At 41.0% G+C, this 16,210-nt stretch overlaps 1 protein-coding gene across 1 annotated transcript; it reads left to right on the plus strand.

Moving 5' to 3' along the window:
- Window positions 1-2,425: 2,425 nt before the first annotated feature.
- LOC110678792 lies at window positions 2,426-7,330 on the plus strand. Its single transcript, XM_021852157.1, has 2 exons — window positions 2,426-2,827; window positions 2,987-7,330. The coding sequence occupies exon 2, from the start codon at window positions 2,997-2,999 to the stop codon at window positions 5,325-5,327; it is 2,331 nt and encodes a 776-aa protein (XP_021707849.1). The 5' UTR covers window positions 2,426-2,827; window positions 2,987-2,996; the 3' UTR covers window positions 5,328-7,330.
- The last annotated feature ends 8,880 nt before the right edge of the window (window positions 7,331-16,210 follow it).

Raw genomic sequence — 16,210 nt, forward strand, 5'->3', positions numbered from 1 at the left:
TTGTAGAAATATAAAGATATTGTTGGAGGAACTCCTGATAGAGTCCCGATGAAATCTCTAGATGAACTCCTCATGAAATTGTTGGGTCAAAAAATGTTGGGAGCCACTGCCCTAGAGCAACGATGGACAGAGTGGAGGAATGGACAGGTGGAATCTCTGAAATATATCCTGATAGAATGCAGGAGAAATTTCTGATGCAATCCCTAGTTGAGTTCCAGGTGCAATCTCTGAAAGAACTCCTGATCGATGATCCTGATGGAATCCCTATACGAACATCTGATGAAACCCCCAGAAGAATTCTTGATGGAATTCCTAGAGGAACTTCCGATGGAATCCCTAGAGCTAGTCCTGATAAAAACCTTGAAGGAACTGCTGAATGAAACCTTCGTGAAATTTATGATTGAATCTTTAGAAGTTCCTGATGGAATGTCTGGATGAAATCGTGTTTAATTGCTTAGAATAACTCCTGATTCTAGAGGCCTTCATTAGCCGAGGGATCAGAGTCCACGGCTACAAAGCAAAACCTTGCTGAAGGTTTCTGGTTTAAATTTCCGGTCGATCCTGAATCTTTTCGTAATGGAAATTTCCTTGGCATATAGTTTCATCGTACCTGCCACACGATATACGAATGCGAAAATGGCAACTGTGGAAATGCCCATTGAACTCTAAGCTGAGGATCAGGCTCTGTCCCAAAAAGGACGTAACGTCAAGAAGAAGAAGAACTCCTGATTCTCAGAGGAATCACTGATCCTGTAGGAACTCCTGATAGAATCTCATGAGGAATTCCAGTTGAACTTTCGGAAGGAATTTATAAAAGTATTCTTACAGGAATTTCTTGTTAAATCACTGGACAAAATGTTGATTAAATTTCTGGAAGAACACCTGGTGGAATCATGAAAAAGTTTTGGAAGAATTCCTTAAGATAGAGGATTGCCTGGAGAAATTCCTGGTAAAATTCCTGATGGAATCCCTGTAGTACAAATCCAGGTACAATCCATGGATGGATTTTTCGAATCACAGGTGAGACTGCTGTTGGATTCTCTGAAGATATTTCTGGAGAAATTGGTTAAGGAATAATTAAAGAATCCATGGTGAATTTGCTAAAGAAAAAGGTTAGAGATAGTTGGAAACGATAGTGAAATATATAGAAACAACTCAAGAGCGTGCATTTGATAGATCAATATGGCACCGACGCACAGTGTGTTGCTCCATAGACAAAAATCAAATTTCAAGTTATTTTATTCGACGATAATAAGTATCCACAAGTGTTTATAGATAACATCGGCTATTGAAACGTGTATTTATAAGATTTAAAAGGCACTAAAACGATTACAACAAGCGTCGAAAGTGACAGTTGTCGGAGTAGCAGAAAAAAATAATTTTGTCGCATGTTTTCAACATTACTTTCAACTAGTACGGAGGGTGTTGAAACCAATCCATTCAAACAAAATTTGAAAGAGAACATGTTTGAAGGTTGGTAAAGTATATTTGATGGAATAAGCACACCAATTTTAACTTTGAATATGAAAAATCGGCACGATGAGTTGGCTATGAAATCAAACTTATGAAATACAAACATGTAACTTTGGTTATCGATTCAAAAAAAGTTCCACCGAGTTCCACCCTAAGTCACTCACAGACATGTATCTCAGAGTGCTCTCTAAGAGATCTGAAAGATACAGCTGCAACTCCCTGTAACTCTTCGAGATTTTTCGGTATACTCCTTAACCAGCACAAGTATGAAAATGAGTTGTTTGTGATAAAAAATACGAACATCTCGTAACGCTATGTGGTCAAAGCTGAACCAGACATTACACCAGATCAAGTTTATGTTTGAAATAATATATTTTTCATGAAGTTTCCAAGATTCTATTCAAATTTTATGTTAAAAACTAGAAAATGTTAATAATATGCGCATTTTTTGCATAAAGGCGTATAAGTCACTTTTGCAGCTATGAGTGTGAAGAGCCATATTTGCAAATAACTTCTTTAATCATTTTAGGCAATAATAGTACACACTACGAGGTTTTTCTTGGAAAATAATGGAATTGGCGGTTAGGACAGTTTTGCGATTATGCGTATACTATATGTCAATTATGCAAATTGCAGCTCTTATCACCAGAAAAAACTTTTCCTTTCATACCAAGGTGCTTAAATGGCTTGATCTTCCAGTTTTGATTTTTGTCCCGCATCTCCATACGTTCAACGCACTGTGCGACGCTGCGTAAATTCACGCATTTTGACTTTCCACCCATCTGCATCGGAAGTTCATGGAACTTCGAAGCTTCAATTTGACATGATGACGTGGGTGTTCGTGCAACATCCCTACAGACGGTACGATCGGTTCGTCGAACATTTGGCTCCGCCCACCGGTGGTTTGAGCAAAATCAAACTCGTTTGATTTTGGCCGACCGATTTGTCAACCGTCAAGTTGGTTTCACAAACTGTCAAATTGGTTCGTCAAGCAGCCTCACACTCGGTCAAACAAAGCACCAACATGAGCGTCGACCTGGGGGGCGGAGACAATGTTGGTCAAACCGTCTGAGCGTCTGTGGGGTGCAATAAACAGCTACCCGTAGGTACGATCAGGTCAGTGTGCATTCGATTTGGTACCCAACGTGTATGCGTCGACGGTAAGGATCATTTGTACCAAAGCATAGCACAAAAAGGTGGTAAATCAGCATAAAAGAATCAGTCGTTGGAAGACATCATATAATTGTAATGTGTTAATTTACAACTAGTGCAGCAAGAACAGTTCAAACGTTTGCCGATTTGCAGTGAGTGGCTAGATAAGTTTTCTAGCGGTAGCAACAATTCAGTAATCAAGGTATGTATAAAGTTTGAAGAGAAAAGTTGTACATTCCTTGAAACTCGGTTGACTCTCATCCTATGCACATTATTTGCAGGAAAATCCCTGACCACCCAGCATATTTTTTCAAAACTAACCAAAATAACGTTCGAATATTTTACTTTCTTTCTCTTGCAGCAAGGCAGCCATGATGACGGTTCGCGATAATCCTCCAAAGTTCTATCGTGCAATTCACTTTCCGTACGGCGAACGGAACAACTCAAAACCGAGCGGAAGCGTTTCAAAACAGCCAGCGAACCCGACCTTGAAGCAGTGCAAGAAACTAACCAATTCCACTAAGGACCAGTATATCAAGCTGCGAAACCCCGATGCCGGTGGTTTGCCGTATTCCGCCAAGCTTCGATGCGGAGACACATACTGGAAATTACACGGAGACGGATGTTTAGTGACCATTGGATCCGATTACGTAGCTCAGGTGTCCATCGAGCACATCCCGGAGTTGGACGATATGAGTGATTTTAAAGCCTCGAAGGAACTGCTACTAGCAAACCTGAAAATCGACAATGTGTTATTCGATCGGCTGGTAAAACAAACAACCGACACAGTAGGAACTATAAAATCAGTACTACATGATCTGGCAATCGGATGCGCAGCGGATCCAAACAGTGCCAAATGTTTGTTGGAATTGTGGAGAATTGCTGACGAGTATAATTTCAAAATAAGCATCAAATTTTCGGATGAAATTAACTCCAATGAAATCATACAGCATACCCAACTGAAGGCTGTGATAACACAATATGCGAAGCAGACTCATAAACTAGAAGAACGAAGCTTAGTTGAACGGGGCAAAAGTTGGATTCAAGGCTTAATGAAAAAGAACTTCTTCGGTGAATCATTGACAACAGTGATCAAGAACCATAAGACCATCATAATGGAAATGTGCACTTCATACCTCAAACAGAACATTGCCAAATTAGAACCACATCGCTGCTTACTACTTACAAAAAACGATGTCAAGTTGTTCAGTGATTTAGAATGTGCTCTGAGTGAAAGTGAGTTCAAAGAAGCGTTACCTACAATTGAAATGAATTTCTTCAAATCCTTCATGGAAATCAAACCCAAGGATTATTGTCAATCTCTTCCGTTGGTGAACACCGTCTACTTCCATGTGTGCAAAAGTATGCTAGAAATGGCCAATCGCGTCGAAGCGGAGCTTAGCATTAAAAAAATATTAACATTTGAAAACATGTGGAAGATTACGCCCTTACAAGAAAACGCCAATGTTGCATCATTATTTGCCAAATGTTTTATTAAACAGCTTCAAATGCTTGTGAAAATGGCAAATCATTTCGAACCGGGAAAGATCACCGTGAAAGGGGAGTTCTTTTACGAGTGCCAGATCAAAATCTTCAATGTTTCGCGACTCGTTCATGAGGACCTACGCATTTGGCTTTGCCTAGTAGATGCAACGATGATGCACATGTTCCAAGGAAATACTCAACGAATTGAAGTGTACTCGGCTGTGTTGGAAGTGTTCCATAGCTATGTTTCATCGAATGCATCACGCCACGAATCCCAGGAATCTGTACGCATGGTTGCACACAATACATTGGAGTTCGTGGCACAGATCGAACAAACAGGACTGGGAAACAGCGCAATGGATATGGAAATACTCCGGAAGCAGATATCGTTCATTGGACCAGAATTTCTCAGCGTCAAAATGTCATTGTCTTGGTATCGAGATCTGTTGGATGTGTTCAAGAATTACTGGGAACGTTTCAACGAAGCCCTGCCCAAGTTGACACGCAAACTGGAGGGCAACCATCTGAAACTTGAAGTTGACGAAATCAAAAATCTTCTTTCAAATATAGTTTCTCAAGTGTTGAACAAAGATGTCAGCCCAGAAGAAGTGATCAAATTCTTCCGAGCATATAACGATCTGTTTACGGACATGGAAGATATGCCATTTGTATGGTACGTACGAATCCAAACACGCTGTAGAAAAAATAAATTACTACAAAGTGAAATAATCAAGAGCGTTGAAAATGCATACAGCAATACTGACAATGAGTGCTACCAGGTCCAAGGAGGACAAAATGACAGGTTCGTAGCAACATATGGAAATGATGAAGTACCAGATCACTATCAAGTCGAAGTGGTAAAGACACTGCTAAATAACATCGAAAAGATAGGACGAAAGCAAACATGGGCCAACGAAAGTAAACTGTCTGCCACAGATCAATTAATTGCCACCGTTCTTCTGATCAATGCCGTCAGAAGCTCTCTCCTATACCTCAAGGAACAACCCGACTACGTCGACTTTGAGAAGTACTACGAAGAATCTGTGAAACCGTTTAGTAGCGTTATCAACGACAGCACTTCTCTGGAGGACTTCACCAAACGGGTAGAACTGATCAAGGAATCGTTCTGGTATATCCGCAATCAGAATTCCATTGGAATTGACAAAGCCGTGGAATTGTTTAAGCAACACAATGTGGTTTTCAATGAGGAGCTTTAAAGAACATCATTTGATCGATATAATGACCAGTTTCTGAAATACATGTTGGATTGCAACAAGTTGAGCACAACCGATAAAATACGAACAATTGTTGGAGATGTTCGAAGCAAAGCCAAACCGTTACTTAACACCAAATGGACTGCCGAATTCAAACAGACAACTCTTCCGGAAGTTCTCGCTGGATTGGGAGCAGTGTGGTCAATCAAAATTTCTAAAGATGTGGCAAACTCAGGAAAACATCTTAAGCCTCACACGATCCAAATACTCAGCATTTTGAGGCTTTTGAGTATTGATGAGGATATCACCGGCGTGCAAAAACATTTGGCACAGATATTGACCGGTCAGGGAAAATCAGTGGCCCTGGGTCTAGTCGCAGCCATGCTCGCCTTGTTCGATCATGATGTGGTTGTGGTATGCTACAGCCGCTATTTAGCCAATCGTGATTTCAACGATTTCGAAGATTTGTTTAAAACATTTTCAGTCGATTCAAAAATTTACTATCAAACATTTGATGATGTAGCATGGACTGAAATGCATAAACTGTATGCAAAGGCAACCAAATATGTAAGCGAAAGCATTGGAATTCCAGACGAAACCCAAACATTCAGAACTTTTGGTTCGAAATTGAACAACACTGTGCTTTTGATTGACGAGGTTGACGTCTTTTTCATGGACAAATTCTACGGTAACAGTTTCAATCCCCTATTTGTGGCACCAGTTCGTGGTCTAGGAAAGATTCAGCTACAAATTTGGAATTTAGTACACAGAAATAATTGGCAGGTGGAAAAAGCCATCCAATCGTTCATAAATGCTTCCGACGACCCCGAGGTGAAAATGTTCAGATCTCTGCAACAGCGACCGAACCGTTATAAGTTTTTAAACGTTGCAACCGACGTTACCGAAGTTCTACATACGAATCAATCATTACTGTCAGCTCACCTCCAACAAATGATTGAAACGGCCATTCTTATTAAGAACCACACAAAACACGATGACTGGATTCAAAGTTTCCGCATAGATCGAAACGGCTGCATTACACGTAAAGATGATCATGGCATATTTCGAACAGATCGTTGCGTAGGATACCAAAACACATTCGTGTACTTCAAATTGCGAGAAAAAAACTTTGTTCAAAATGTAAATGGTTATAATAATTTTGGCTATTTGTATTTGAGTATTGCTTCTCTTTCATACTCAAAGATTCCGGAAAAATTTCCGCTTATTTTAGGTGTCAGCGGCACACTGAAGAAATTGACTGCCTTCGAAAAAGATGCCATCGAAAACCATTACCAAATTACACAAAACTCTATAATGCCTTCGTTCTTCGGTTGTTCCAATCTTAAGTTCAATCCTTCGAAAAATTTCCAATGTCATGAATGGCCTTTTTACTGGAGAAAAGCAATATTCGCACAAGTCAACGCAATCATCAATGCCCATAGGTCCGTGATTGTGTTTTTCGACACTGAAACGGAAATAGATCAATTCAAGCATGCGTTTAAATGGCAATTGGATCGACTGAACGTAATCACCAACAATACGGAGCCAAGTGTCAGAGATTGCTGCATTGCGGAAGCGGGTCTTAGTCGAACTGTTACCCTAGCGACTCGTGAAATGGGACGCGGTGTGGACTACAAATCTTCGCTTTCGGTGGAGAAAAACGGAGGAATTCATATCATTCAGACATTCTTTTCGATTGACGCAAAGGAAGAAACGCAAATCAAGGGCCGCACGGCTCGGAAGGATAATCGGGGAAGCTATGAGTTGATACTTTGTTACACACATCTCTTTGTGCTTCGACTAGTGCGCCTTTTCGACAGAACGGACCAGATCAACTACGCATACCTGTTGCAGTCTAGGAAAAGGCTCATGAAAAAGGACAGTGATTATCTGCGACAGAAACTCGAGAGGGTAAATAAAGCACACGAAAAATCTATCGGGTTCTGTAGGAATCTATAATGTTTTTTATGTAAAATATATCATCTGAAATAAATATTTGAAAATAATTTTCCTGTGCATTTTTTCTACTCAAAAGAAATTTCCCAGATCATCAATATAGCTTAATCTTAGTTAGAACCCATTTCAAAATTCAAATCAATGTAAGGTACCCCGGGGCAGGCGAGAATCCGGGGTAAGTGGGACCTTCCGTCATAGCTCTTTTAGGAAAAGTTTTTCAAGTTTCGCTTTAGGACATATGGTCGAAATGAATGACGTTTGGTCGAATTGACGTTTGGTCGAATGACTACAAAATTTCATCGAAAGATTATTTAGTAAATGTTGATCGAAAACTTGTTCGGTTTAACAGCTATAAAACTGAATTTTACACTCTATTGCACAATGGATGATTCAAGTTTATTTTTGGGCAAACATAATTTTCATCAGAAGTCAATAACGAACTTATCTACATGATAATTGTGGCTTTAGGACATTTGGTCAAAAGTACATTTGGTCGAAGGGACATTTGGTCGAATGACTTTAGAATATTTTGTTGAAAGATTATTTAGTAACGGTTGATTGAAAAGTCGATTGGTTCAACGGATATAAAACCAAACTCGAATATTTGTTTAGTGGATGATATTAAGTTTATTTTGGGCAAACATATTTTTCATCTGAAGTCATAAAAATCGTTCGATACAACAGCTATTAAAACGAACTAGATTCATTACACAATGTATGATTTTAAGTTAATTTTTGGGCAAACATAATTTTCATCAGAAGTCAATAACGAACTTATATACATGATAATTATTGGCTTTAGGACATTTAGTCGAATGTACATTTCGTCGAAGGGACATTTGGTCGAATGGACGTTTGGTTGAATAACTAGAACTTTCGTTGAAAAATAACGGTTGAACGAAAACTCGTTCAATTCAACAGATATGAAACCAAACTGGAGTTTTTGCTCAATAGTTTCTTTAAGGTAAATATACTTTTCAACAGAAGTTGTTCAGTGGCACTGCCTTAAGGGCAGGCTCAAACTTCCGAATCGAGTTAGGCTGGGAGAGCTGTCATCAGAATGACTGCTCCGTTTGAATCTTTAAACTCAACTGACTATATTATACTTTTTCTATTCACAGAGTTTGTATTTGTGTTTAGCTTCGTGTTTATCTTCGTGGTGCCGGGTGCACCAGTGCTCCGTCGTGATGGGGGATCGGATGACCCCCGCCGCTCAAACACCCAGGTTCCTCCTCCGGGTTTCGGTTTCTAGCGACTTGATTCGTCGCGCGTTGTGCCGCCACTTCCAGATAATGACGGCCGCCACCAGGACGGCGATAAATGCTCCGTCCATCGAATATGATACCACATCGTGTGCGGTAATGCTGTTTTCGATGGTTTCTTCGTTTCCAAACGGCCACATTGTTGCAGCTTATTCGTTGACACTGGGTGGCATAACTCTTGGAGCTACGGTTTTATCGGACCTCCGAGTCCTCTTCGCTGCATCGCAAGTAGCACATTTAGTGCTGACTCGTCAATCTTGGTGCCACGAGGTTCTTGTTGTGGTGAACCTCGTGGACTTTTTCCGTTTTAAAATGTCGGCAGTTCCCATAGTCTGGGTGTTTTTCATTGGAACTTGCATGATAGCAATTCTCGTTGCTGGGAGTGTGCAACATCGTTGCAGTTGAGGGTTAGGGTTCACTCAACCGACTCCATTGTTTGCCATTGGAACGTGATCGTCCCCGATAAGAACCATTTCTCCTACTTCTAGGTTACGTTGCTGGCTATTCCAATTGTTGTAGGTACTCTTCTCGCCATCGCCTCCAAAATTGTTGGGCTTGATGGTATATGCGTTTCCATCGTACATGTAAGCCAACGGATTCTGCTTCTTCTGCCGGTACTGGCATTGAGTAGATTGGTCTTCCTATCAAAAAATGTGCTGGAGTTAGAGGTTCCAGCGCTTCTACACTTGTGAGAGGTGCTGTCAATGGCCTCGAGTTCATGGTGGCCGCAATTTGATGAAATAGCGTCTGCAATTCCGTAAGTGTAAACTGAGCGCCTCGTCCGGCGCCCTTGAATAATCGCTTCGCAGTTTCAATGTTTGCTTCCCAAAGTCCGCCAAAGTTAGGGCTTCTCGGTGGAATAAAGGAGAAGTTGATGCCTTTATCTGCTGCTAAGGCGATGATATTATGTTGAAATAACTCCTTGTTGTAAATTCTCCTTAGATGGGCGAGTTCCCTGCTTGCACCAACGAAGTTACGCCCGTTATCGGAATAAATTATTTCCGGTCTTCCTCTTATAGATGTGAACCTAATCAGGGCGGATATGAACGCGCCGGCTGACTGATTTTCTACTACCTCCAGGTGTATTGCCTTCGTTGCGAGGCACACGAAAATGCACACGTGGACCATGCTTTTTGTGCGTGATTTGTTTCCTGCGGTCACTGTGAATGGCCCGCATAGATCTACTCCTGTGTGAGTGAATGCAGGTGATGGATTCACTCGCAGATGCGGTAATTGACCCATTTGTTGGGTTAGTTGTTTCGGACGGTTTCGAGCGCATAGCATGCACCTGTTGAGTACGCCCAATACGATTTTTCTCAAGTTTCGCATCCAATACTTCCTTCTGAACTCCACTAGTACTAATTCAGTTCCAGCGTGAAATGTTACTCGGTGGATATGTTCTACTATCACCTTGGTGAATGGATGATCGCTCGGGATGAGAATTGGCATCTTTTGCGAGCTAGACAGATCTGCTAGATTGAGTCTTCCTGTTATGTGTATAAGCCCGTTAATTAGTTTAGGCTTCACATGTTGAAATCTTCCTTGCGGGATTATTTCTCTCTTCTCTCGCATGGCCTGAGCCTCTTCGGGGAACTTAACTAGTTGCCAGTGCCGTAGCGTGCGGTTGGCCAGGTTGGCATCCGCCAAGGGCGCCAGGCCTCAGGGGGCGCCAAAATGGGATTTTTTGGAGATGCATTTTTAGAAAGAACGTTTTTGAAGTAAACGTATCTAGAAAAACTATCAAAGACATAAACAAATAGTGATACAAAACTATAAATAACAAATGTCACGTCTTTTTCTATATACAATTTATTAGTTCTATTCATAAACATGGATGACTAACAACTTCAACAAAATGTTCTGAAGCATCTAAAGAGGCGATTTATTTGTCAATGGAAAAAATCCTGAGGCACGGACTTATCAATAAAATTTCATTCAATAATATCAAAAACAGTTTTCCATTGAGTGAAGAGCTAGCCGGATGAGTTAAAGCTTACACAAATAAAGTCCAATAAAAAATTGCAATGATAAATCAGCTTATGCACGGTGCCTACGTTAAAGCATTCACAAAAGGAATATGTAGATTCTATCAACTGATAACTAGTTAAAATAGTAGGATTCCATAGAATTGTTAGAAGGACTCTCACACAACTCGGAACATAATTTACACAAAAACCCCTAATATAACTCATATCATACAAGAATACTGGGGGGGACAGTTATACAAGAATACTGGGGTTCCGGACAGTTTTTTAAGAAGGAATTTGATTCAATCCTGAGCGCAATTATCACAGAATCTCGAAAAGGATTATCATAGAATTGTAAAACATGGAAATTAGGAAGAGTGCAAAACAATGGATTAGGATATTTTTGTAACAACAGAAATTTTGTTTTTTTTTTTTTAACAATACTCTGAACTGCCTGATAAACGTTTGAATCCGTACAGAACTTTTTGTAACATCCATTTGATTGATAGACATTATATGCTATTTAATATTTTTTGTAGTTTTTTTTTAAGAAACTTCTAGAGGATATCTAGAAAATTAAAGATTTCCTTACAAATCCTCTTTTATCACTTTGACTATTCCATTAAAACAATATTTCAACGTTTTCAAACAAATTAATTGCCTTAATTTTAATCTATTTTACAGAACTTCATTGCGTTACTACACCTCTAATTCTCAAAACCGCTTCTTGTATGATTCAAAAGAAAAATATTCGTCAAATTTTTGTCTAATGCCCCTCGTTAAGTCAACAGTATATGACGAATAAACATATAAAATAAATTCCTATTTCTTAGTATTCAAATCAATCATTTTTATTTTTTTCTCGTTGGATGACGATTTACTATTGCTACACGCTAATAATCGATTTTATTCTGAAAATTAAAAAGGAATCTTCATTCCAGACAGTTCACCTTTAAAAGAGATTTATTTATGTATGCACCATCTTCGGCTACGCCGTACAGACTGATTTATTAATAACTACTTAATCTTAACCTCTTATTCTAACACTGAATACATTTTTGGACATATTAAAATCAAACTCGTCACAAACATCATTGAACGAACGCAAACACATATGAAACACATATGCTGTATCCAAAATTAGATCTATGAAAAGGTATTACTAATAACACTGAATTACGAAGACGTCTGGCAGGAACATTCCACGGAATCAATTCTAAGAAATCAGGGCAGTCTATATTGTTTGTGATGAGGTCAAAGATTTGTGATGAGATTTGAAACATTTTGTATGCCGTAATGCACAAGTCATACTAATGTAAATAGGCTGATTTTTAAGTATTACTTGAGCTTTATCATTGAAATGTTTGATGGTCAATTCTTATAGAATACGACCAGAAATCCTTGAACATTTTCTGCAAAACAAATGCTTTGAATAAGGGGCGCTCAAATGACGGTTCGCCAAGGGCGCCAGGAGGCCACGCTACGGCTCTGCTAGTTGCATCACTCGGATTGCAAGGTTCAGTCCTTCTTCCAGATCGTTTGTAGTAAGAGGTCCTACTTTTGGTTCCGTGTAACGACCTCTGGCTCTAATACTTGGTGATTTAGCCATGAAATTGTTGATGGCTCTGGCGATGAGCGCAAAGTGTCTGCGCGTCCTTCTGAATGAGTTGTGGAAACTGTATTGCTCGATGTAGTCCTCGGTAGGTGTGGCTCTCGCTGCAGCCATGCAAACTTTTCTCACTTCTCCTTCCACTGCTGCTTCCGTTTCCTCGATTGGGAGGTCTGGGTAGGTTTCCGTCGTGAGAAAATCTGGTCCGTTTAACCAAATTTTCCTTTTGCTTCCCATCAGAGTCTTCACGGTGGTTCCGCGTGAGACTAGGTCTGCGGGATTATCTGTTGTATTGACGTAGTGCCAATTTTCTGCGGCCGTTAATCGTTGGATTTTTCGGGTTCGGTTTCGAATGAAAACCTCCCATCTGCTAGTTGGAGTCTTGATCCATGTTAGTGCGATTTGGGAATCGCACCAATAATGCTCTGCGGTGATCCGTTGTTTGACTATCTTTCGAATCCGCTCGCAGACTTCCGCTAGTAGCAATGCGGCTTGCAGTTCCAGTTTTGGAATTGTAGCCTTGTTCTTCTTCGATGATTCTTCTTCTTCATCCTCTGTGGGGGATTCTACTGATGATTCGGCTTCCTGACTTTTTTGAGTCATGCTTTTCGGCGCCACTCTTGATTTGGCGCATAGTAGTCGTGACATGGTTTGCTGGCCTTGAGTTTTGGCCACCATGTAAATGGCGCAGCCGTAGGCTTTTCCTGATGCGTCGGAAAACCCATGCAACTCTAATGAGTCGCATTCACTTGGGAACGCTTGCCTTGGTAACGTGAAGTTCCTCAAGCCTTCCAATTGCGCTTGAAATTTGTTCCAGTTAAGTAGAATTTCCTCGGAAACAGGTTTGTCCCATTCCAAATTTGTCTTCCACACTTCCTGCAGCAGGAGCTTTGCCTTGATGATCACCGGCTGTATGAAGCCGAGAGGATCGAATAGTTTGAGAATCTTGGATGCTAACTGTCGCTTGGTGATTTCCTTCGAGGGTCCTTCCGTATTGACCATTGCGAAGTTGAATACGTCCTGGACTGGATTCCAGGCAATTCCGAGTGTTTTGATGATTTCTTGGCCGCCGATTATTACTGCTTCCTCCATGTCTTCTTTGTTGATGTCTTCTGTAACTTGTGGGTCGTTTGATGCCCACTTCCTGAGAGGGAAGCATCTCTTCTTCAGTGCTGATGTAACTCCTTCGTTCAACTTCTTCAAATCATTGATGTTTGCTGCTCCGAGCATCAGGTTATCGACGTAAAAACAATTCTCGATAGCTTCAGCCACATGAGGACAGGTTTCTTTTTCTTCCACTGCTACTTGCTTCAATGCTCGGCAGGCTAGGAAAGACGATGATGCTTCACCATAGGTGACTGTGGTCAACCGATATGCGCGGATTGGTTGACTTTGATCTTTCCTGAAGAGAATGCACTGGAACCAGGTATCGGGATCTGCTACTTTCACCTGGCGGTACATTTTTACCACATCGGCCATCAGCACTACGTTGTGCCCACGAAAGTCGATCAGCACATCGTTCAGATCTCTCTGAACATTGGGGTCTACGAGTTGAATGTCGTTGAGAGATACTCCACTGGTGGTTTTCGCACTCGCGTCAAATACCACTCTTAGCTTCGTTGACGTGGAATCTGGCTTCTCCACGCAGCTGTGCGGAATGAAATATCGCACATTGTGTAAGTCTTCCTCGGAGATGGGCTCCATGTGACCCATCTGAATGTATTCCTCCATAAACTTGCGATATTCGGCGTATTTTTGTTGGTTAAAAGCTAATCGCCGCTCCAGAGTTAAAAACCTCTTTCTAGCATGTTCGAAGGACTGTCCCAGGTGCTGGTGATCACTCCTGAGCGGCATTCGTACTATGTATCTGCCATCTGCATCTTTAGTGGTGTTTTTGATAAAGTTTTCTTCCGCTTCTTTGTTGAGGCTTTCTGGAGCCTCTGTTTCTCTTCCGAGTTCTTCGATTTTCCAAAACTGCTTGAACAATTTATGTAGTTCATGGTTGGTTACTTCTTCCTTTGGGGCTTCTTCAATTTTAGCGCAGGTTAGCGCCAAGCTTCTACATGAATCATTTAGGACGCCTACTGCAAGCCAGCCGAATGAAGATTCTTGGAAGGTGGGTCCTCTTCCTTGCCGCAATTGATTCGTTTTAAGTATTTGGTAAAATACTCTTGCTCCGAGGAGTATATCTACTTGGCTGCTGAGATTGAAATTTGGATCTGCTAAGGGTATGTCTGCTGGTATGTCCAAATCACTCCAAGGGATTGTGTAGATTGGTTGGTGGTCTACTATCTTCCTAACTATTGAAAGCTCAATATCCATGTACATATTTTCGCGTTGGGAGCTTATGCGAGCGAAAATCTCCCTGTCTACGTCTAGCGAACCACCTATTCCAGTGAGGCGCATTTTGTTTTTGTATTGAGGCAATTGCAGTTGAATTGCCGCTTCTTCAGTGATGGTTTCTGCTTGGCTGCCGGAGTCGAGAATACATCTCATCTCGTGCCACTTCCCTTCGCTACCGCCTACCCAGATGATTGCGGTAGCAAGAAAAACAAAATTGCGCTCCGACTCTAGCTCTCAAACCCCCAACGTCTGACTTTTCATTAAAAATGAACTTTAAAAAATCATAACTTGGCCAATTACTAATCAATTTTGGATCTTTTGGTCTCAAACAAACCGCATACTCCTCAAGATTTATTGTGTTCCGGAAGAAATGGGATTGGCCACTTGGTTCCGGAGTTATTCCGGATTCAAATGGGGTATATTCGTTCCGGAAGTGATAGTTCCCTTAGATTTTTCAAGATTAGCGGTAAGAAAATTATTCATTGTGTACTTTCTATAAGTAAAAAGCTGCCAGAAGGTCGAATGACATTGGTTCTCATTGATTCTGACCATTTCGGATACCCGGTCACCTGGCACCGGTTCCTGAATGTACCCAGAGAGGACATTTTCTGAAACTCAAAGAATACTACCGTGCGACGGCTCAAAATTCCTGATTTTTTATCCGGAACATCATAGATATACTGCCAAAGACCAATATGAGGTTCTGGCCACATCCGAAAACCCCGGAATCGGTTCCGGTGGGGCCTCAGTGGGACACTTTTGTAATCTTATTCACTCATATCGTGCGGCGGCTCAAAAATCCTTATTTTTTATCCGGAACGTCATAGATATAATACCAAAGACCAATATGAGACTCTGGCCTCATCCGGATACACCGGAATCGGTTCCGGGAGGGCCTCAGTAGGACACTTTCGTAATCCTATTCACTCATATCGTGCGGCGGCTCAAAATTCATGATTTTTTATCCGGAACATCATAGATATAATGCCAAAGACCATTATGAGGTTATGGCCACATCCAGATACCCAGGAATCGGTTCCGGGAGGGCCTCAGTAGGACACTTTCGTAATCCTACTCACTCATATCGTGCGAAGGCTCAAAATTTATGAATTGTCATCATGAACATCATAGCTTTATTGCCGTGGACCAACATGAGGTTCTGGTCACAACCGGATACCCCGAATTGTTTATCTAACAGCATCACTCCATAAATCAATATAAAGATTCTGACTAGATACTTGAAATCTTAGCGAAATGCTGAGGCTGGTTCGAAGGAAACAGCGTGATGCAAATGCTGACTCATCTAAGGAACTGGTCAACAGAGTTGGAAGGAACTTGGTAGTCTGGAGAAATTGACGCTAGGTGAATTTTGTTGGGATTAGCTCACGGAAGAGCTTGGCAACTAATTTCAATACTGTCGTTAACAACTATAATAAGGGATACCAGGTATAAAAAATGGCTTCATTTAAAGGACGAATACAAATTACAGTGGGATTCCGTTTTTGGTATGCTCCATTTTTGGCATGCTCCGTTTTTGGCACCCCCCGATTTTGGCAACAAAATGGATCCGTTTTTGGCAACATTTTTGAATACCACCAAAATAAGAAAATTTTTGTAAGTGTTTTCGTGTCTTTTGCTTAAGTTATTTAAACAGCAGGTCAACTGCACACCGACTATGTTCCTGAGCTCCATCGTTTGCGATATTCCCAAATCCCACCATCTACTACGGGCTCACGTGCGCGCTTATTT

Source organism: Aedes aegypti, chromosome 3 (assembly GCF_002204515.2).
Source record: "Aedes aegypti strain LVP_AGWG chromosome 3, AaegL5.0 Primary Assembly, whole genome shotgun sequence".
In the NCBI taxonomy this organism is placed as follows: Eukaryota; Metazoa; Arthropoda; class Insecta; order Diptera; family Culicidae; genus Aedes; species Aedes aegypti.

Bases quoted from the DNA above. Each gene is read 5' to 3' on its own strand.
- LOC110678792 (XM_021852157.1), top strand. From the start codon at position 2,997: ATGATGACGGTTCGCGATAATCCTCCAAAGTTCTATCGTGCAATTCAC.